This window comes from Perca fluviatilis, chromosome 22, assembly GCF_010015445.1.
Source record: "Perca fluviatilis chromosome 22, GENO_Pfluv_1.0, whole genome shotgun sequence".
Classification (NCBI taxonomy): domain Eukaryota; kingdom Metazoa; phylum Chordata; class Actinopteri; order Perciformes; family Percidae; genus Perca; species Perca fluviatilis.
In genome coordinates, this window is record NC_053133.1 from 19,059,415 (window position 1) to 19,082,229 (window position 22,815).

The window sequence follows — 22,815 nt, forward strand, 5'->3', positions numbered from 1 at the left end:
ATACAGTATAACACTAAATCTACACCTACAGTGGGCTCCCGACCTCCCACTTAAACTCATCTCTAAAAACAAAAACTGCTCTTTATCTGTCAAACTGTAATTTAAATAAGCCACTGTGAGGGACAGTTCTTTCTTTTAGAATAAAATATTCAAAAGTAATGATGCAGTGCAAACACAGAAAGACGTTTCTGATGGTGTCTAAGGGGAGTATCACCATTACACACTGCAGAGAATTTACAAATGAAAACTGATAACAAGATGAGCTTGTCACTGCAAGAGAAGAGAATCAAAGTGGATTTGTTAAACTTGCTTTAATATTAAGTGCTTTACACACAGGATGTTTTGATCAATACATCTGCTGTTCGGTTGGCAGCAGTCAAAGACAATATACAGCAGCAACAGATTTAAACAGTAAACACAGAGACTAAGAATAAAATAACAATGTCTTGGTCACAGTGTGGTTCCTTAGGATAATGTCTCTTATTGTTTTGTCAAGTAACAGAACTTATGTGCTTTATATATTTTTATGCCAGTATACATAGAGATTTGTTAACAGTAAGCCCCAAAACAACAAAGCTCTGGTTCAGGGACTTGAGAGTGAAACAAAATGTTCATGAAAATGGTTTTAACTACTGAATTACATAAAAATTAGCTAATGAGTTACAGGAGTTAATACCATGGGTAATCATATGTTTATATAATACAGAATCTATTTGCAGTACATTCGAAATAACAGCACAGTCCATAAAGCATACAGGCTGCCTATGTTGCATTATACTATCATAGCAATGATCATTGACATGCTACACATACAGTATTTTTAAATGATGTCTGTGCAATATTTTTTGTTGTCTATACAAAATTATGTATACATACCATCAAACTGTACAGATGAATAAATACACTGTATTTAACCAACTTTAAACAGCTATACTCATGTTTTCAGATTGCACTGATGAGAACATCTCCCCACAATAATAGCACAAGCATTTCACAAAGCACATGTGATTAAATTATATACCATTAATTGAACAACTTATCAAACTGGACACAACTCCAGAATCAAAGCTGATAGAGAGCCCTCTGTCAAATTTTAAATGCACATTCAAGTCCAGGATTTTTTAAGTTTTCTCATCAATAAACTTCCTTTGATGCAGTTTGGATACTTTTTTGTTTACCTCCCAGTAACATCAAAGTCCAACATGACTCACTTCTGTGACATTGTGTATAAAAAAAAAACAGCTGCTGTTTGACCCTAGTAATCATTACTGAAATCATTTTCGGCTGCTATAAACATTTGTTATCCTGGACTGTCAAAGGCACATTTGGCAATAAAAACATTATTGGAGGAAATTACAGGAAAAGATAGAATTTGAGAAACATAAAGCAAATAAATGAGCATAAAAACACTGATGTAACAAGTATACTATGTGAAGGATCCAATCAGGTTACATTTTTCATCCATCTCTTTGTAATTTTTCTATTAAATAATCAACAATTTTCTTGAGAAATGTTGACATTTTGCAATATTGTTTGGGATGTGCCACATGGTTTGGGGACGTCCCACTTATAGGAAAACTTATAGTCCGTAGGAGATTTGAGGGGGGATGCCATCCCTCTTGTTAGCAAAATGACCAAAATGAAGGCATATTAACCTGCCATCCCCCTCTCCATCCCTTAGTAGCTAAATATGTTAGTCTAGTCTGTCTCACTGATCCTTTATCTGACTAGGTTTGTTCAAATTCTAATCTATGGCTCCGACCATGACTCTGAAACTGTGCTGTGTACTGACCAATTCATGACGCTGTCCATGGTACTGAAGTAGCAGACAGCATAGCAATTGTAAAGAGATGATCATGGGGCAGTTTGCTAGTCATGGGTAAACATCCGCCTATTAAAAATTAATAAATTCAGTTCTTTCTTAATAATATACTTTCTAGCAAGGACAGAGAATGGTTTGAAAAGCATAGACAAATAAAGACAAACTTTAATCACATGTGGCCTTTGTATCTGCTTGAACCAAATTATTTTCAATTTCACATCCACCTACAGTAAATACGCAATCTTTATAACAACTGCCATGAGGGGAAAAATTAATCAAAGTGGAACACAACTTATAATTAATTTGATCTGTTAAAATTAAATCATATAAATGGTGGCACTGATTAAACCCCAAGTGATAATACAAATGAATTCTGCAATAGAGTCAAAACTACATTGCAGATGTGACGTGGGTTAGGCCCAGGTCATGTGAGTCTTCTTTTCCAATGTGGGAAATTGAAGACAGTTCCACTGCTAGTCATGTCGGCTTTCTAGTCCCATCTGAGTTCTCCAGGGCAACAGCGGCCTCACGCACACTGCTGGGGGTCTTCTTGCTTCCTGACACCTTCTCCCCATTCAGTTCGGCCGTGAGGCAGAAGTCTTTGAAGCAGCGTTTGAAGTTCTCATCCAGAAAGGCATACAGGACAGGGTTCAGGCTACTGTTTGTGTAGCCCAGAGCAACGCAGAAGAAGTAGGCGGCCATGATGGCGGTGGTTTCAGGTATGCTCACAAGTGCCTTGACCAGGATAAAAATGTGAATGGGAGTCCAGCAGACTACAAACACAGCGACCACCACCACCACCAGCCGCGTGATCCGCCGCAGGTTGCGGTCTTTTTCCCGCGTACCGGACAACATTCGGACGCTCTTCAGCCTCAGGACCATGAGAGAGTAGCACACGGTGATGATGAGCACAGGCACGACGAAGGCAAAGACAAACACACATATCTTCATCAGTGTGTCCCAGTAAACGTATGGCTCTGGGAACTGTAAGGCACACTCAGTTATGTCTGCAGGAGCAAAGGAGACAGGGAGGGAGGGAGATGTGAATTACGTGATGAAGTGCACATTTGCTTTATCACAAATAAAATCCCACTCTGTGCCCTTCTGCTGTCAATTTTGCAAACGGTTATGGAACAGCTAATCTGCACTCAAAAGGGTACATTTTGCTCTAAATTCTGCTTTTTTCTGACATCATCTATATATTTAGGAAGGAAGGAGCATGATGTGTGGCTAATGGAAAACTCTGCACTGACGGATGAAAGAATATATTTCTGCTCTTAAAATATTATTGGCATATGATTTGAGTAAGTCTCCAATACTTAAAAGCTTTTCAACGTTATTCAGGGATGGTTAAAGCACTTCCTCACCACTCTTCGTCTGAGTGCCACCCAGGATAAAAGCAGGTATCCCTGCAGCTGAGGATAGGATCCAGATGCACACGTTGATCATCTTGGCTTTGATCGGAGTGCGGAAGTCCAGGGCTTTCACCGGGTGGCACACAGCCACATAGCGATCCACACTCATCATGGTGAGGGTGAAGATACTAATGAACATGTTGTAGTAGTCGATGGAGATGAAGACCTTGCAGACCACCTCACCAAAGGGCCAGGTATTCAACAGGTAGTCCGTGCTCTGGAAAGGCATTGTGGTGGTGACAAGGGCATCAGCGAGTGCTAAGTTGAAAATGTAAATGTTGGTGGCTGTCTTCATCTTTGTGTACCTGTTAAACACGCAGAACACAAGGTTGTCCTGTGATAGTGAGGAGTAGATAGATGACCAGAGCTAACCACCCATCCAGATATAGCAGCCGTTTATTGCTTGGTTGGCTCTTCTTGTCTTATTATGAATTAAACATTGTCCATTATTCCCCGCTGCTTCCTTGAATCCGTCATGCCATTTTTCTGACTCACACTTTATTGTTATTTATAGTATGCTGATGATTGCAGGCCATGTGTGGTCAACTTTTTTTCCCCCTTCATTAAATTATGATAGCGTTAAAACCAGCGTGTGGGAATTAGGGGGATGTATTGGCAGAAAGGGAATATAATATTTATAACGATGTGAGTACAATCACCTGGAACTAAGAATCATTGTGTTTAGGTTAGCTTAGAATGAGCCCTTCATATCTACATATTGAGCGGGCAGGTCTTCTTCTATGGAGTCCACCATGTTGCACCGCCATGTTTCTGGAGTAGCCCAGAATGGACAAACCAAACACTGGCTCTAAAGAGGGCCTTTCATCTCAGTGTTGTTTGGTGTTGAGCAGGTAGTGTTCAGTGGTTTCATCTGAGCTTTATCTGCCTGCTGTGACTGGAAACGGCACTGATGAGAGCTGTGAGAGTGAATCAAAACATTTACCAAAACAATGAGACGCTAAAACACTACTTAGAGCTGAGGGGGACTGCAGTCGGGGGATAATTATCTTTGGGTTCAGGAGCGACCTCCTTCATGTAGTATTTGATCCACTGTTGTGGTTGTAAAAAAATTGATTAGAGCGGCTTTAACAGTACACCATTTAAAGCCATAAAGGGTGCACTTCCCTGTCAGATAATTCTAATAATGGCTTTGCTCAGCATCTAATATGTGGCCTATGTTGACTTTGTAGGAGTTAGATGAGAGTAATTTCAGGTGTTGTTTACTCTAAATCAACATAAAACGCTTTTTGACTTTGACTTAATCCTCCACCAGGGAGCAACTAAACAGTATAACATACAGTCTTTTCTGTAACTGGAGTGATAAAATTGGCTTCTACCGACAGGAGACACAATCAATCTGATTTGAGGTAATTGTTGTCTACCAACCGAAGCATTCTGGATGCCACTGCTGCATTTTACATTACATCAAAGGAGATTTATTGGCTCTCACACCATAAATAATGGCCAATGAGCTACAAGCAGGCTATCAGCTTGATAAAGCACCACTGCTTTCAACTATGATTAATATCATGTCCACCAGGAGAAATGTACAGAATATTATTATTATTATTTTGTGGAGCTTGGGGGTTATTGGATTCATAAAATTGGCCACTTTGAAGGAGGCAGAAACAATTGCCATGCATTAGCACTGATCTCAACCCTTTCTTTGTCAAAATGCAACTTTTTGTCTCTTCTGACTTATAGCAAAATGCATGTATATATTTAGATATTATCCCAGCCATTTAACAGGTAACATGCTAGCTCATTGGATGAGATGTAGAAGTGGGCTTTAGAGCAGAGGACCAGTCTCTAGAGAGCATCCAGGCAGTAAGAACAACTATGACATAGACCAGATGGCATTGAGGTCACTGTGAAAGCCCACGGGTCGGTGCCAGTGCCTTCTCCGCAAGTAATAACATTTACAGTGACTGGAGGAACACATTCTTCTGCATAGACCTCGGTTGTTTTCTAATTCTAAAAACACATAATTAGGCATCCATGGCAACATAGATTACTAGCCATCTTTTCTCAATTTCCAGAACATTTCTTGTTAAAAATGATCCTTTATGTTCAAACTGCAACTTTAAATCAACATTGCTATTATATTCCTATATAAAGTGCATTGCCATTGTGAACACTATTGTATGGATTTTTATGACCTTACCTGATGATCACATACATGACGAGGCAGTTGCCCAACAAGCCGACCACAAACACCACGGAGTAGACTGCAGTGATGATGGGGATGATGGGAGACATGCCCTCCGCCTCCCAGCTATCATCGTGGGTCATATTGCGGCTCTCGGAGTATCCGGACACCCAGGCTGAAGAATTCACCGGACAGTCTTCCAACAGCGCAGAGAAGCACTTATTGTCTTCTTTGAAAATTTCAACCGGAGTGCTTTCCATTTTCACACCTTTCAAAAAAAAGAAGCTTTAAAATAAGACATTTAATGAAAAAAAAAATGCTTGTATGGCAATAAGTGATGTGGTGCACATCGGTGTGACTGCACGTGAAAAAAAGATTTAAATCCTGATAATTAAAAACAAATAGCCTACATCATCACGTTACTTCAAAAGCCTTACAAACTTCACTTCGGTTCAGAAGCAAACTTGTAGATCATGCAAAGCATATAGTCGGAAATAAACACACAAGAGCTCTACAGCCTTTCAGGAAAAACGACAACACATCAAATTTGAAGCTCGCAGGTACTCACCTTGATCGACCCAAATAAGCGGACGCAACCTGTAAAATATATATTTATATATATATATATAGTTTATGTATTCAGTTCGGGTTGTTTTGTTTCCTTGGTGAAGGTTACAGCTCATCAAAGTTTTTGGATGGTACTGCGCGCGGAGAGGAGCAGCAGCGGCTTTGCGGACTCTCGTGCACACGCACCGATGGAGAGGCGGTGCGCATGTCAGGCTAGACCCACCACACACACACACACACACACACACACACACACACACACACACACACACACACACACACACACACACACACACACACACACACACACACCAGCCCAACCAACCTTCACCCAAAATATGAAATGACAGAGCAATGACAATAACCTGCAGGCAGGCACACAGCTTTCTACAATCCATGTCACAGGGGAGTAACGACTGTTAACATCATTAACCAAGACATCCCCGAGCATTACAATCAGCCTCAGATCTCCGAATGTTGCTGCTTTGTTAACATCGCCTACTATGATTTTTCTTACTTTTTAAAAAATTTTCACATTGAAATGCTGATTAACATATATGTTTTGTTCAAGGGTGCGTGGAAAAATAGCTTTATATGCACAATGTTGCTTGTATCTCCCCCAACCTGATGCATTTAGTCTTTTTTAAAGGATGCCCTTCAGTATAGGTGCCAGGAAACAACTCTCTATCCTGCAATACTGGCATCACAGGCTGTAAATGAACATATTATTATGATAGTAAGTGAAGTGTGTTGCACAAATGTGTGAGGTGCATTATGTCTTGTTTTACTTCCTGCCTTGTGTTTTCCCGGCTTTGTTATTATTTGCCCACCCTGATGTGTTTCACCTGTTCCTGAGTCCTCGTGTCACCTGTTCCTTGTTCACCTTGTTATCTCTTGTATTTAGTCTCTGTGTTGTCTTTGTCTAGTGTCAGATCATTGTTCTGTATTGGATTGTGTGTGTGTGTAGTCTACCTTTTTGTCTCGGTGTTCCTGTTTCTTGTGATTCCTGTTTTTTGACTCCCACTATGTTTTGGATTACTTTTGCCTGCTGTATTTAGGACTCATTTGTATGAGATTTGTCAGTTTGTATGGATTTTATTGTATTAAATCCTCAAGCTCATCAATGCCTGCTGTCTCTGCATTTGGGTCCGACATTCTCTGAATCCCTTAACATATATGTTTATTTATGCTCATATAACATATATCCTACACCATTACATATTTTCCTATTTGGTGTAATAACATGCTCTGTGTCACATGACTATAGCTGTTTGTGTCAAAAGGAAGAGCTTCCATATATTCCACATATTGGGTTTAAATAAGGTCAGAATATTTTTTTAAATGTATATTTTAGACATCCAGCAGTGGGTCTGTGGGACCCAAACAATGAGGAAGTATGGCAAATGTCAACATAACACAAGAGTTAAGTTGTTTAATTAAAACTTTATTGCAAGTGGATTTTTTTTCTATCCTGAAAGCCAAGATTGTCTTGTTTATAACTTCTTCATCTTGTTCATAATTTCTTCATCACATGAGATCATTTTCATCAGTTGTATCAAAGATACGGGCTGCAGGGGTTACATGAAACTGACTGAATGAAACATGAATCAGACTAAAAATAAAAAGTGACGTATTAATGTTTACATTGGATCCATTAGATTGATGCTTTTTGTGAATATTATGCAACAGTGATTTATAGTGGATCATAATGTGAGTCATCCTCAGCATGTCATCGCTCGGCAAAGTAATATCTACTACAGTGAAGCTAATGTCTGAGGATGTAAAAAGGTCTCATTTGCTGATTCCTCAAGGCCCTCTAGAATAAATGGATCTCTGAGCTTCTGTCAGTAATTATGGTGAATATAAGGAGAAAAACCAATGAAAAGTCAAAAGTTATTATTGCAGAAAGACATTACTTTTAACAGTTTTGCCGCTGCTGACTCAAACTAAGTACTGAATTAGTTCATTTCTGCTCTGAGTATCTGCTTCCATTACATTTCTTTATACTCAGACATTTATCACTGCAGCAATCAGGCCAATTAGTTGGAGTTATTTAAATTAGGGAAATGGATATACATATTAACATTACAATAATTGTTTTTCATTTTGTGAAATGTCTTCTTTTTATTTTATTACCAGTAAAACTATTTTTTTAACTGTTATGCTTATGAATGTATTTATCTTTTGTATAGTTTGTTAATGTTGAGTTTTTGATGGATTGAGGCAAATCTCAGCCACTATAAACATGCAGCAAGTTTTCCCTAAAGCTAGCTGATCTTTAAATGTGCTGAATGTTATTTAGACAACTTCAATTTGTCAATTATTTTCCTCTGGCTCCACAAAGTCATTACTTCATTTGTTTTTCATGGAGTGGCAATTTTCTATCCCTGCTGGTCCAACATACACTGGCTGTGATATAGATAGCTCTGTAATGTCGGGGCAAGTTCACAGTCGCTGACTGAACTGTCTTGGGGCTCTGAAAGAAGAAGAAAAAGGTGAAATCTTGAGACAGGAAGGGAAAAAAGCTTTCTCACACGACCTGGTCAAAGCACAGTGTTACAGCATCCCCAGTGACCCTTTGAGGGGAGGAAAATTAATCTGGGAAATCTGCCAATCACCCTCTGCATGCTGGGATAGGCTACAGCCAGACAAGTAAAAAATTTAAAAAATAAAAGAAGAGAAATCTAGGAAATTGGATGAAGGCATACGTGCCAATACCGGGGCTGACACAAGTGTAATACATATTGAATGTTTGTATTGTGAAATTTAAATCAATATACTAACTTAGTTTCAGAATTTAAATATCTATCCAACTATCTATCTATCTATCTATCTATCTATCTATCTATCTATCTACCTACCTACCTACCCATCTATCTACCTACCCATCTATCTACCTAACTATCTATCTATCTAGAGGCAGACAGACAAAACAAAGTACAGCTGATGGGAACGTCAATAGTTTAGGTATTTAGTCATAAACAAAAGTATTTCCTGATGATCAGCCTAGAGGAAAAAGTCAGAGGTTTGCAGAAGTTATTACAGTTTTTTTTAATCGCTTTGGTAGTCACAAGTAAGGTGTACATTTTCAAAACTCTTAGTACAAATATCCAAACTGATCACACTTGTAACGCAGCTAGTCATTCTTTCAAAACCTGATGTAATGTTTTCAGTCCACATGATCGTTTCAAACACAAGATTATTGTAATATGTAATGAGAACATTTGGTTTAATCACCGAAACACAACAGTATGATCTTCTTTCAGTTTAGTACTTTTAACAGTCAGTTCATCCAACAGCAAACAATGCAAGATACATGTTTCAAATCAGCCTTAGAAGTGCTGAAATCAATATGCTATAGTACTATAAAATACATATTACACCGTTACACATTAGGCAATACACTTACATTACTTACATTTACATAATCTATCATTTCCAAAATATCTCTCCTATGTGTAATCAAGTGAAGGATCAATGAAGACATCCTCTACAATCATTTGGGCAAATTAGTTTTTATTTTTCAGATATAATTGTAACATAGTTATATTTTCTATAATGTAACTAAATGAGAACAAAACATAACAATTAGTGCACACATTACATTAATTTGGCTCAAGCCTGTCTTGAGCATTTGGCCATAGATTCTCATCCACATCACAATGAATGTTTTCATTGTTCAAGCACCTTGGAAAAAATCTTTTGGCATGACGAATCCATGCTTGACATTGGTCTACATTGATGTCATCACATGCATCATCCATGGCCTGAAGCGAGGGTGGTACGGAGGGGATGGCGATCATAGACCTTCCACCTCCATGCTGAAAAAAATTCCTCAATAGGGTTGAGGAAAGGAGAGTATGGAGGCAGGTAGAGGGTCATGAATCGAGGATGGGTCTGAAACCATGCTTGAACTACCTCTGCGTGGTGAAAACTGACATTGTCCCACACAATTACATATGTGACCCCTTCACCTTGACAGGCCAGCTCAATTTCATTGAGAAACTCAATAAGATGTGCAGCATTATAGGAGCCAAGTAATGGCCTACGTCCTAGGACACCATCTTCAGAGATAGCTGCGCACATAGAGACGTTTCCTCCACGTTGTCCAGGCACTTGGACAGTGGCCCGTTGGCCAATAATGTTACGTCAGCGTCAAGCACCATAACCCTCTGAAAAATATAATTTGGTTAGTTCTTTTTACAGTGTTGTTCCAATATACATATGATGCAAGTGATGCTTCAAATAGTAACAGTAAAACAATATACAGTATAGTGCTGTACCTGAACATACTCAGCCCTTAGTTGTTTCACCCGGTCATTGTTTCTCTCAAAAGGCACCAGGTAAATGTGTTTCATTGATACCTGGTGCCGCTTTAAAAGGCGGGCTACTGTTGGTAGGCTGATGGATGCCACATTGGCAAAGGTGTCATTGTTCTCCTCAATTTCCTGCTTTATTTCTGACAGCCGTATATCATTCCTGGCCCTCACCATTTCCACCACTGCCAACTCTTGCTGGTCGGTCAGCACACGGCCACGACCACCACTATGGGGTTTTCTGTTAATTCTAAGCATAGAACGGAGAATACCATCAATAGATCATGCTGTACAAATACTGTAACATGTTAACATGCATTACAATTTACTGTGAATGTAATAGTATACATCTTCCACACTTACCGGTTTTCTTGGCGAAAGGTTCGGATGATAGAATTGACAGTTGATCTTTTTAGATTTGGCTCAACTAATCTGGCAGCTTCTGCCATAGTAAGGCCTCGGTTCACCACATGATCAACGACGATGGCCCGGACTTCATTAGAGACAACAGTTCTGCCTCCCCCTCTCCGATGACCAACCCTTTGATGGGCCCCATGCCCACCTCTCTGACGGATCCCTCGTCCACGAGCTCTTCCAATTCCTTGCTGTCTATCCTGGTCCATGTTGAAAGAAATTGCCAGTGTTCAGACCCTCACTTATATCTAATGACCAATTGTGGTTACCCCATCTGAAATCAATTAGCAATAACGAGTTCTCATCAGGTGTGGTTATTTTATATGTTCTTACAAACACATTTTATTTCTATAGTTCTCAAAATCCATATACTGTATTGCTGAAATGGAAATATATAGGTTTACCAAATGGTTAAGTGATTAACCATTAAGATCAGTTGGATTAAGTGTTGGTCAAATGTATTTACACAAATCAGATGAGAAGCATATCAAAAGTATTGTGAGCATTGCATTTTGAAAGACAATTACTTCATATGAAAGGTAAGTCTTGATGACACACTGATTAGGTGTGGTGAAAAAGTGAATGTGTAATTTTGTGCGTTGTACTTAGTCAATTGAACATGTGATTACATGTTTGAAAAAAAAAAAACTTTTTGATGATCTGCTTTGAGTTTTGTACTAACAGTTGTGAGGTTTTACCACATACTTGCAATAATAGTACCAAAGCGAATAAAAAAAACTGTAAGCTTCTTTGTCCATGAATGTGTACACAACATACCACAGCAATCCATGTAATTGTTGTTGACATATTTCAGTCTGATGGGGGCCCAATTGACCGACGTTGCATTCCCTAGAGCCACGCTACTATCATAAAATCCTACTTTGGAATTTGCTTGCATTCATGACAATTACATAACAGATCAATAATGTGAATTTCATTTTTGAGTTGACAATGTTACTGTAGGAGTAGATCTTTGCTTTAATCTACTCTAGACCTCTGTTGTAATCATCCAAACAAATCCGACTCAAGCTCTGTGTTAGTAAACCCTGACCTCTGACCCACCGCAATATACAATACAAGAATACAATTCAACATCATATTACTATTCTAAATAAATCCCATCCTTATCTCTACATAGACCAATGCTCTGCTGAGCTTACGTGAAACAAAGACACAATCTTGTCAGTGTAAGTATTTCAAGTGTATGTCCACAGTGAGGGATTAAATAGATTTAGAAGGAGATTACATTGAAAGTCTGCATCTGTGCTCACCAACAAACAACATAAGATGTGACTCATGCTTTGTGCTATTTTGAGTACAGACTATACTTCTTGAGGAGCAGAGAGATGGAGGCTCAAACATCTCTAAGAGTAGTAGAACCAGTTTCTGTGAGTTTAAAAAAAAATAGAATTCATCTGTCAGGCCCCAGGGATTTATCAATCAATCAATCAATTTTATTTGTTACAATTACAAAATCGTACAAGCAACAATTCCAGTGAAATGTTCTCCCATCAGCAAATTGTGCATGATTCATCATAAAAGCAGAATGTGGCCGTCAGACATACATACAGAAAAAAGAGTTACCCGGTTGAATGGCATCCAGCAAAGGCTCAGTGAAAGGACTGTAATGCATTGATTTGATTGCTTCAGAGATCTCATACACCCAGACATCTTGGGCACTTCTAGTACTCTAGTACTGACCTGATTGCTACGGCATTTGCATGGGCTGTGTAGGAGATATTTTGCCTCTTATGAATGCTTTTAAGGTTTCCCATTATGTCTTCTGTTCTGCTATTCTCAAGGAAGAATGGCTTCAGAGACATACGTACCCATCTCTATCCTAATAGACAGCTCCAACTTACTGATATATTTAACCGGAGCACCAAGCCTCCATTGTGTGAAATCGTGTGTGACGCTGATGATGATATTCACAGTCTGCTCATAATGTGCAGGTTTTGTGTAGACACGTGGGAGGCCGGTAGAGTATCTCTCACAGATTTGTCTGAACTCACAGGCATGAAAGGACAGATGGATGCCATAACATGTTTTTGTTTTTTGTTCGCCCGCATAGAGAAGCGAGTGGGTCAAAGAGGATCCCTGGATCTAATTTGGGTTCAGTCCTTGAAATTATGCAAGCAGAGTGATGCATTTTAATGTTTGTGGCCCAGATATTTATTCTAAAAGTTTAGTCTAAAAGGATTTCTGAAGGAGACCAACAAAATTATTATCTGGAAGCCCTTTACTAAAAGAAATAAAATGAAAAAGTGCACCGTTGTGCCTGTCAAACATTTATTGCTCTGATGTCCTCGGGCAAATACTGTGCGCTTACGCCCACATACCATTTCATTTTGGTTTAATCAAAACCTCCCCACGCCCTTTTGTCTCACATAATCTACATATTCTTCATAATTAAAAACAGGAAAAAAAAATGACATGAAGAAAAAGTGGATATTATATATTTAATTCTATTTTATAGTGTAGTACATGTGATGTGAATCATTTTCCTTTACTCTTGCATCGCTACCCATGATGTTTTGTTCATGTTTTCTTTTTCTAAACACCTCAGCAGTAACAAAGGGCATCACAATTTGATGCCTGGTAACACACCAGCTGTGTGTGTGTGTGTGTGTGTGTGTGTGTGTGTGTGTGTGTGTGTGTGTGAGTGTGTTATGACCTACAGTGTATCTACCTACAGTGCTTCACTATAGTACATTCACGTAACATGAAGCAGAGAGGCAAAGATAGAAAATGTGTAGGTTCAGAGAGAGCAGCTTTTCAGGCTGGAGGTTTTCCCTGCAGGATTCACACACTATGTGGGTAATTGAGCATGTTTTTCTGCTGATCCCAACATGGCGTAGGTAGTAATGCATTTTTGTGTTATTGGAAAAAATACTCTACCATCCCCAAAGTGCACTCACCAAGAGAACCCTGATGTTATAAATTGTATCTTGCAAGCTGTGTTCTTCAATCAGAGCTGTTCTTTCAAAGGCTGCGACCACACTGATCTGTTATTGAGTGGACTAAAAAGTAACGTGTTGCACCCCAACCTTGTTTTGTTTGAGTATTTGAATAGGCTACATGCCTCTATTTTTCAATTTGTTTTGCCATTTCCAAACACAATGAGTCCAAACGTGTTTGTTCCTTGGTCAGACAAAACAAGCTGCCTCACTTTGGGTTTTGGGAAGTTGTGATGGCCTTTTTTGTTTTGTTTTTTTACTACTTTTAATATTTCATCGACAAAACTATTCCTTGATTAATCAAGAAAATAATGAGCAGATAAATCAATAATGGAAATAATTGTTAGTTGAAGCCCCAAATTCTTAGAAGCAATACAAAGTCCATCACCTTGGTGTCCTCAGTGGTAAATCCAGCCCTGAACTCTGAACAATGAATAGACCGTAGACACTCCTGAGTAAAAAGCCACAGCCAGACATGATCAATGTGGCTTCAACCAAAGTAAGAAAAAGTAAACTTGTTGTAAGATATGTAAGTTTAGCAAAAGACAGAAAACAGAGGAAGAGTTTTACTGTCAAGACAGTGGTCTGAAAATGCATTATAATTTAATTGATTTGTCAAATTTTCTAATCAAACACATACAGATATATCGATACAACAAAAGTCCCCCTAAAGCACATCCATACTGTCGGTGTTTATGAGATCCACCTTGAGGTGTGGAGCCAGCGGGGCACACTGTGTGTGATCTATGACCCAGAGGAGCAGCCAATCATGTCCAAAAATGCTGAATTTGCTCTGTGAGCGAGCGGGACATTTACAATCAATGGCCGAGGGATTGACCGCAAACAGACCTCTACATCAAAGAGAGAGGGGTGGAAAGTTGGAGAATTTAGGGGTTGATGTAGTTAAAAAGTTGGAGAAGGAGGCAGCAGTGATGCAAGGTATGGAAAGAGGCCAGAAATGATGAGACAATTGGGAGAGGCTTTTACAGACCGAGACAAATCATTACTCATAATATGTGTCCTGATGTAAACTATGGACTAATTACACATAATATTAAATTACAATATATTTTTTCTTAATCACATACTGTTATAAATGAGCATGTTCTCATGGGAAATTTGTATAAATTTTTCTGAAAAGCATCACATTCACTACATATTATATACAGTACTCTATCATTATACTCAACATTAACCTACAAGCTTAACTTTAGTTTTGCTTCGACATAAAGTAAAATTCTCTTATTTTTATTTTGATGTTATAAAAAAAATTGGGCTGTTATTCTTTGGAGCTGGAACTGTCATAAACAGTTTTATTACATAAAATATTACAGTCCTGCTTTTTTATTTTCTTGTGAAAAAAAATATTTTTCGAGTTGAACAGCACTGTCCTCATGCCAATATAATACAACTCTATATTTACTGTAAAAAACAATAAACCAAGAACCTTATCACAAACCCACTAGAGCCTGATATTACACAGAGAAAACACCAACACTGTGAAAATCTTCCGTATCTTCAGTATCAGAGTGTAGCGAATGATTTGCCTCTCTGCATTAAAACTTGTTTACCATTAGCGGCCAGCACGGCCGCTCCCTGCAGACACTGTTTTTCATAAATAACAAACACACACATTCACTAAACCTTCATGCATTCTCTCAAATGTAACCCTGATCTATTCTGCAGGACGGACTGTGCGAGGTATCCTGGGAACCTCTGCATGTCGGCCCACAGTACATTAAAGCTCCTCGGTGTGATCTTCCACCAACAGTCAGCAGGGGCCAACAACCTTGTTGATGGATGCCTGCGACTTAATGAGAAGTGAGAGCTGTCAATAGACAGGATCAATAGGCATATCCCAGCAGCTTCACTTAAGAGAAAAACATTTTCACCCTTGATTCAGAGCCATGCAGTGCTACCCCAGACGCACACATGCATTCATACCATAGACTGTAAATAATATTAACAGTCTATGGTTCATACACACACATAGCAGAAGACTTGACATTGACTGCTGTAACACTGAAAACATCAGTGGATGTATGGTTCATAATGATTCATAATATAGAAACATCGTAGTGAAAGCTAAAATTCACAGTTGATATTCACAGTTGCTTCAGTTTCAATGCATATCAGAAGTTTCGGTATTTGATGAGGTGCTGTAACACTTTAACCTGCTTTTTGATTAGTGATGTCCTATATTCACAATTACATCCCTCAGAGATTGTGCCTGAACTTGCAGCAGGCAGCGCATGTAGATAAAGCGATCAATGTGTTAGCCACAGTTTCCCAATATGGCACTCAAAATGCAACATGTTGCTATACCGCACTTTGGTCTAACCCATTCCCTGCACAGTTGTTATCCAGTCATACTGTAGCTTAGCAGCTGTAATCAGGCATGGCAGGCAAGTAGATACAATGCATTTATTTTATTAAACATTGCTAGGTATATGTAGTATCCATTTTATACAAGCCTAAGCCACTTGAGGACATTATTTACCGCCTTGTGCCTAACAACACCACTTAGTTACTGCCTCTCTGGGCTTATTGCCTTATTTTACATAACTTACACTTCACATGTAAAATATCAGAAAATCCTGTGCCTCTATGTAGGCCTACATTGTTTACATCTGTTTCCATTTTTTTATTTGTCTGTATTCTATTGGGAAAGAAGAACCAAGCTGGCAATGTTTGCTAATGTTATATAATAATAATAATAATAATAATAATAATAATAATAATAATAATAATATCAGAATCACATTAATAATCCCAGGGGGTAAATTATTTAAAATAATAATAATAAATAATAATAATAATAATAATAATAATAATATTAATAATAATAATAATAGGCCTACGTTTATTTGATATAGTACCTTTTACATTTTAGTCACAAAGTGCTTCACATAAAATTGTTAAAATAAGACCCCACAGTAAAATGGAGGAGGAGGCAATAAATAAATAAAATACCAATGGAATTAAAAAATTAAAAGACTTAAAAACCCAAAGTTACAACATCAGTTAGCATTGGTTCCCAATAGAAGTTACTTTTATGCATGTGAGCTGATGGTGATATTGGCAAGCTCCTGCACATTCTCTGCTGGGAATATGTTGGCAATATAGAAATCTCGCTAGTTGTGTCTCTTTTTCATGGCTCCAGATGTGGTGATGGCAAATGTCCATTTTGACAAAACTCACAGCAAATATAGGAAAGCAAAAATGATCATTTACTTTAAAAAAAAAAAAAAAACTAATTCATTAAGCAATTTGGTATGCCTGCCAACAATTTTTCCACTTTCTGATGATGAGTTTTGTCCAAATAGCCTACATACAGAAATAAATGTTTTTTCCCAAATTTCAGTCACAATCAACAATGTTAATATATGTGCTATATGTGACATCACACCCGTCGCTATGGGCGGGCCATAGGGGGCCGGGCCCGCCCCCCAAAAATGCTTGTGCCCCCCCACTTGAGGCACAGATCTTTTAAATAAATTACTTTAATTTTATATTATCATAGTTGCTAATTTTGTGTTGCATTAATGTTGCATTCTTTATCATTAAAACATTAAAAATATAAATAAACAATGGTGTGATTTTTGATTGATTGATGGGAATCTACACTGCAACAGCCTATCACGGCCTTACTGAAAAGAAAGTTAGGCTACGACGTGACGTAGCCTACGTCAGTGTAGCTGCTCAACAGTTACCGCACATTTTTGAAAGCTGGATGAGTTTTCGCCGGCTTACTTGCTTCAGTTCGTCATGGATATCCGTAAGTGGTTGAAAAGCCCACCAACATTCTCCTCTGCCAAATTGGATACGACACCGACGCCTCCTGATGTTGTCGTTGGAGAAGGAGCCCCTGGACGACAGTCTGAGCCTGATGCTAGTAGCTCCGTGGAGCCCGACCCTGGGCCTGGCAGGACCTGCAGGTCAAGTGCAACTGCGACTGGGGCAGCATTTGGGCCACAACTAACTGTTGAATCAGGGGGTGTGACGGACAAACCCAAACAGGTTGTGTTGAGGAAATATCCAGTCAAAATGTTTGGTTAAAAAAAAAACGATAATTTTCCTCTAGCTGGTATTTGAACAGGGACTGGCTTGTGTAGGCTACTCGGTGGAAAAGGACTCTGCATTTTGTTAGGCCTGCAGGAAATTTACATCTGTATCATCGGACGCGACCTTCTTCATTAAGGGGTTTAAGATTTACAGACAAGGGCTTAAATAAGCGTGCAGTTTCAAATGACAGGAGGGACTGAAGAGAGGACATGCTGCCTCCACTCAAAGTACCGGTAGGTTCAAAGTCTCTGTGCGTGTGTGTGTGTGTGTGTGTGTGTGTGTGTGTGTGTGTGTGCGTGCGTGCGTGCGTGCGTGTGTGTCTCATGGCACATGCATAGCAATGCATATCCTTCTGTTGACTGCTTTAAAATGCAATGTTTGAGATATGCTTCTGGTGTTACATCTAATATGTTGTATAGTCAAGTGTTTTATGGATATTCATAACATTGCTTCTATGTAATGTGTTGTAGGCTATATAGGCTACCTGTTTTTATTTATTTATTACGTGCGAATAGTATAACAAGAGTATATGATTATTATAAATATACGTACTGTACGCTAATAATAATTGTGCCCTCCCATGTATTTCATATGCCCCACTTAAGACTGAGGTCTGGCGACGGGTCTGTGTGACATACTGTAACACATGGTGTTGTTTTGCATTTGGCATCAGGTGTGGATCTGTCCTATGTTTGGGCTTTAATAATGATGTCAGAGATGTGAACAGATGGTTAGGTGAAAACTTCAGTCACATATTATATGTACAGATGCCTCCTCCACACTACAGAGACATAACCGCCTCTTTAACTAACAAATGTTAATCATTTTGACAGAGGAGAAACATGATTGTGATTGCCAATTTCCAGACACAGACATTAATTTATGCAGGAAAAAAGAGGGGAAGCATTGTTTTCATGAAGGAAGACACTAATTACAACAGGCTCACTGTGACCTGTAGATCTTTTTTAATTACCATTTTATGAGGCTCTTAATAGTTTAGCACACTCTGAGCTGACTGCTTCTCCTTTTATAGTTCAATTATTATTATTATTACTGTATTAAATGTACAGTTCAGAAAAAGAAGCATGGTGAGGCAGACATTTCATATAGACTAAACCTGCAGCGGCCTGCTCATATGTAATATACAAAATATGTAAAAACAAAGAAGACTTACTTGTTTAATATTGCTTTTAAATTAGATTGGTATAATACAAATAAACTAGCTTCTCTTATTCACAATTTAATATGGGGAATGGATGGCTTTTCAGCAAGATCACATCTTTCTTCATACATATGCAAAATAAGTCTTAATATTTCTATGTGTAAACAGAAACAACCTTACCATTTCATTAAAATGTGTATTATTACTCTGTGCAGTCAAAAGACACAATACTGTTCTCTATATTAAACTTGTTCCACATGTTCCACATGTCTGCCTGAGAACAGAACAAGTCTCCGGGGTTTCATGATGATTTGTCTTGCAAAAAATAGTAGTGAGTAAGACCAGACAAACAATTATTTATCATTATTCTATATGGGCAGTGAAGGGGCATGCAAGGGCGGAATATGAGACAATGTGTGCCTAAACTATGGACATGTACAAGAAGGTGCTGTGTCTTTTTTAGTGACATTTTGCTGGTTAATCACAACTCTAGAGTGCAACTTCAGTGTTTTGTTAATGTTGGAGATGAAGAGAGTGCAACACCATAAACATCTTTAGGGGGCCATACTCCTGCCCACCTTTGCCACCCGCCTGCTCCGAGACACATCATTTATAGACGCCATGCATGCAGCTCAGTGCGTTCTTTATTTTAATATTTTTTAGAATGCATGTTGTTTGCATCAGCGCAGCACCCTCGCTCAACTACAGATGGGTGCACACAGTCACTGACACAGTGGACAGATGGAGGTATGTGGTCAGTTGGGTGTGAGGTGAATCACTTGCTGCTCAGTTGTGTCCACGTTTCTATGACATCCATACGCAGCAGTCACACCGGAGTGAGTGGTGACCTTTAGAAAGGATTTATATATTACTTAATTAAAAATACTTTCTAGCTCATGTGGAAAGTATGAAACCTGTCAATAAAAAGAACCAAATAAAGAAATAATCAACTAGCTGCAGAGAGTCTGAGGTAAACAAGCCTCATAAATCAGAAACAAACTTGAACAAACTCAAATATGAAAATGAGATTAGCACAGCCTATTATGGCTGCGCCATAATTATTGCTTTATAATGCGGCTGCTTAATAATGTATGCTCTATTACACGTGCTTTAAGAATAAATGTGTGCTTGTTGGCAGTGGTTCGTAGTTCATCTCAAAATGAATCGCCCCTGTCAAAGGAATTAACGTGATAAATCACCCTGATGCTGAGCTGTAAGGCTGTAGGCTGTTTTTCCAATCTGCACTTAATAACATACGGCTCGAGTGGCACTGATTTGACTTTACAATTTAAAACAGAAGCACTGAGGCTTACACTGCTGTGCATTAGGCCGAGAGAATAAGCGACCAGCCTGAAAAGCTTTGGTGTTGCTACATTAATGTGGTTTCATCAACACCCCTGCTGATGCACTGAAGGGTATGCTGTTGATGATGTTAATGGCCTAATTTCATTACATCACTTACAGTACCTGGGAGAAAATTAAAACAATTTTAATATTTTTTCCATAACCAGAGGATTACTCACCGGCAACACCACCAACAACAGGATATCCCTTTTTCTATATATATATATATATATATATATATATATGTATATATATATATATATATATATATGTATGTATGTATGTATGTATATATATATATATATATATATATATATATATATATATATATATATATATATATATATATATATATATATACTCTAATATGATGCTCCCTAGTTATTGTTGCAAGTTTGTTTTTTTCACCATAGCAATGTAGCTATCTCAATAACTTTATTGGACAGACAGACATTCATGATCCTTAAGAGCCCTAGTGACTTTGGTAATTCCCTGACTTCCCCACAATGAGGTTGACATTTTTTGATTTTACTTAAATGCCTCAACTGCTGCATTGCCATGACATTTGGTACAAATATCCATGTTGCCCAGAGGATGAATCCTAATGACTTTGGAGATCACCTGAGATTTCTTGTAGTGTCACCAGCATAATCTGAAATTGTGCTATAGAATTGCAAATTGGGATTTCGGGTTCATCCATCCATCCGTCCATCCGTCTGTCCGGGGTCAGTTTTGAATGAATTCAATAACTATGGCTACGTTTTGTTACTGCTCTGATTTTCACCTCTGACTGACGATATACTCCACTATATACTGTACTGCAAGTTAAAAACACATAATGAAGCAAACCTAATGATCCTTTTCCCCATATGGATCATTAAAGTTTGAATCAAGAAGCATACATCGCTGGAAAATTACATATCAGAGTGTGACTTCAGTCATTTCCTCTCATTCATTGGACAGCTGCTTCTGGGAAACTGGACAGGCAAATATGAATACATATATCACATATATCGGCAGAGAGGGATGTTAAGTTGCTGGAAGTGCATTTCTAATAACTCCTGCCAGCAGCACCTTAAGTATCAGAACATAAAAACAGCAGCGGTGGTTTGGCATGTAGCTATAGATTCATCCTCAGCTTTACAACCACTAAAATCAGAGCAGAGTGATAGAAGTTCATTGATTGCTATATGGAGGGAGAGAGAGAGAGAGCGCACTACATTTGGTTTAAATGGTGCATTACGAATTTAAAAAATGTAAACTAACGGCACACAAAGATGTCTGAATCAGAGACACCTCTTATCTTACTCGTACCAATTAAAATGTGCCTCCAGCTACAGCTTAATGAAGTATCTAGTGTCGTCTACAAATAGCCTGCACAGTTTGGAGTTGTCATATGAAGTTTGACCATGAACACCCGAATGCTTTGATCCTAAAAGCTCTGCAAATGGCAGGCTGATTGCACTGCATACAGCTGCTCAGCAGGAACAATACCTACAGTAAAAAAAAAAACTAACTAACCAACCAGGAGTTACAGACTGTTTTGTTGTTCAATCTAAGCATAATACTTATAGAGTGTTGTGTTCTGCTTGTATTACATTTCTTTGATGTACATTTAAAAATTGTTTCTACATGGAGGTTTTTCTTCTCCTCAAATGATGCCTGAAGGGAAATGCCTCCTCATTCATTTCTGTGTAGGATGGAGGTTGCTCTGTAACACATCAGCAGAGCTTGAACCAGAGCTGTACAACCTGCATTCAAAACTCTGCCTGCAGGGCTGTCAGATCAAAACCCAATTTGAGCCCCATTTCTGTCATTTGTAACCCTCCTACATCCTCATAATCCTCCATCTGAGCTCTGTATATGACACTGATAAATAACACTGGACGGCTTGTACAATGTGACTTTCTGCCGACCTCACTGCCTGTCCATCCAGCTGAGCAAAGTCAATCCAAAGTCAGGAATAAAAGACACCAGCACTTAGGTGGTGCTGTGAAAAGCTGAATATTTCTATTTCCATCGTTCCCTCTGGTTTGCTAAGTGCAGCATGTGATGTCTGATTAATATCTAAGGTGTGTTGTGAAAAAATTTTTGGGATGCTCAGCAGGAGATTTAGGTATGGTTGGACAGATATTAGAATTACTGTTTGAAATGAATTTCAGGGGTGGTGATGGTTTCGAGGTAATCAGCTGCAAGAAAAAAACAGTACTTTCCTGTTACATTATTCATAGCACATACTGCACTGTGTGTATGCTCAATCTGACAAGGCATGCAGTATGAAAGAATAATGGCAATGTCAGAATAAAGAGAGCCAAACACATTCAACACAATACAATATATAACAGAAATGTTCAATTTACACATTAAAATGTTGTCACACAAGGGCAGTGGTAAAAACCCAATCTCAGTTGTATTTGTTGCGCTTTATCTCAGTAGATACCCATTAAGTTTCAGCTTCACAAGGGGGCAGACCTTTGGAAGATATCTGCTCAAACCATAGTTTATAAGAAAAACTGGATACCATGTTCCAAGATGGTGGCTGATTTCCAGCTGGCTCCATGCACACATAAATGACGATGTTATTGGATCATTTCTGGGTGTTTG

General features: G+C 38.5%; 2 protein-coding genes across 3 annotated transcripts; both read right to left on the reverse strand.

Annotated features, from left to right (window-relative positions):
- Positions 1-292: 292 nt before the first annotated feature.
- On the reverse strand, positions 293-6,162 carry LOC120552750 (delta-type opioid receptor-like). Its single transcript, XM_039790978.1, has 4 exons — positions 5,955-6,162; positions 5,402-5,654; positions 3,190-3,542; positions 293-2,829 (listed from the first exon to the last, which is right to left on the reverse strand). The coding sequence occupies exons 1-4, from the start codon at positions 6,067-6,069 to the stop codon at positions 2,300-2,302; spliced, it is 1,251 nt and encodes a 416-aa protein (XP_039646912.1). The 5' UTR covers positions 6,070-6,162; the 3' UTR covers positions 293-2,299.
- Positions 6,163-9,748: 3,586 nt separating this feature from the next.
- LOC120552400 lies at positions 9,749-11,202 on the reverse strand. Of its 2 annotated transcripts, XM_039790453.1 has the most exons (4): positions 11,088-11,202; positions 10,633-10,957; positions 10,237-10,519; positions 9,749-10,125 (listed from the first exon to the last, which is right to left on the reverse strand). In XM_039790453.1, the coding sequence occupies exons 2-4, from the start codon at positions 10,890-10,892 to the stop codon at positions 10,006-10,008; spliced, it is 663 nt and encodes a 220-aa protein (XP_039646387.1). In that variant the 5' UTR covers positions 10,893-10,957; positions 11,088-11,202; the 3' UTR covers positions 9,749-10,005. The 2 variants fall into 2 exon arrangements, with proteins under 2 accessions (XP_039646387.1, XP_039646385.1); XM_039790451.1 differs by lacking the exon at positions 11,088-11,202 and having other exon boundaries at positions 10,633-11,003.
- Positions 11,203-22,815: the final 11,613 nt, after the last annotated feature.

Excerpts from the sequence above, each read along its gene's own strand:
- LOC120552750 (XM_039790978.1), bottom strand. The coding sequence starts at position 6,069 with ATGAGCTGTAACCTTCACCAAGGAAACAAAACAACCCGAACTGAATAC. Across the intron at positions 5,655-5,954 it reads GCTTATTTGGGTCGATCAAG|GTGTGAAAATGGAAAGCACT; the intron begins GTGAGTACCTGC and ends TTTTTTTGAAAG. Across the intron at positions 3,543-5,401 it reads GTCATGTATGTGATCATCAG|GTACACAAAGATGAAGACAG; the intron begins GTAAGGTCATAA and ends CGTGTTTAACAG.
- LOC120552400 (XM_039790453.1), bottom strand. The coding sequence starts at position 10,892 with ATGGACCAGGATAGACAGCAAGGAATTGGAAGAGCTCGTGGACGAGGG. Across the intron at positions 10,520-10,632 it reads ACCTTTCGCCAAGAAAACCG|AATTAACAGAAAACCCCATA; the intron begins GTAAGTGTGGAA and ends TTCTATGCTTAG. Across the intron at positions 10,126-10,236 it reads TAAGGGCTGAGTATGTTCAG|AGGGTTATGGTGCTTGACGC; the intron begins GTACAGCACTAT and ends TATATTTTTCAG.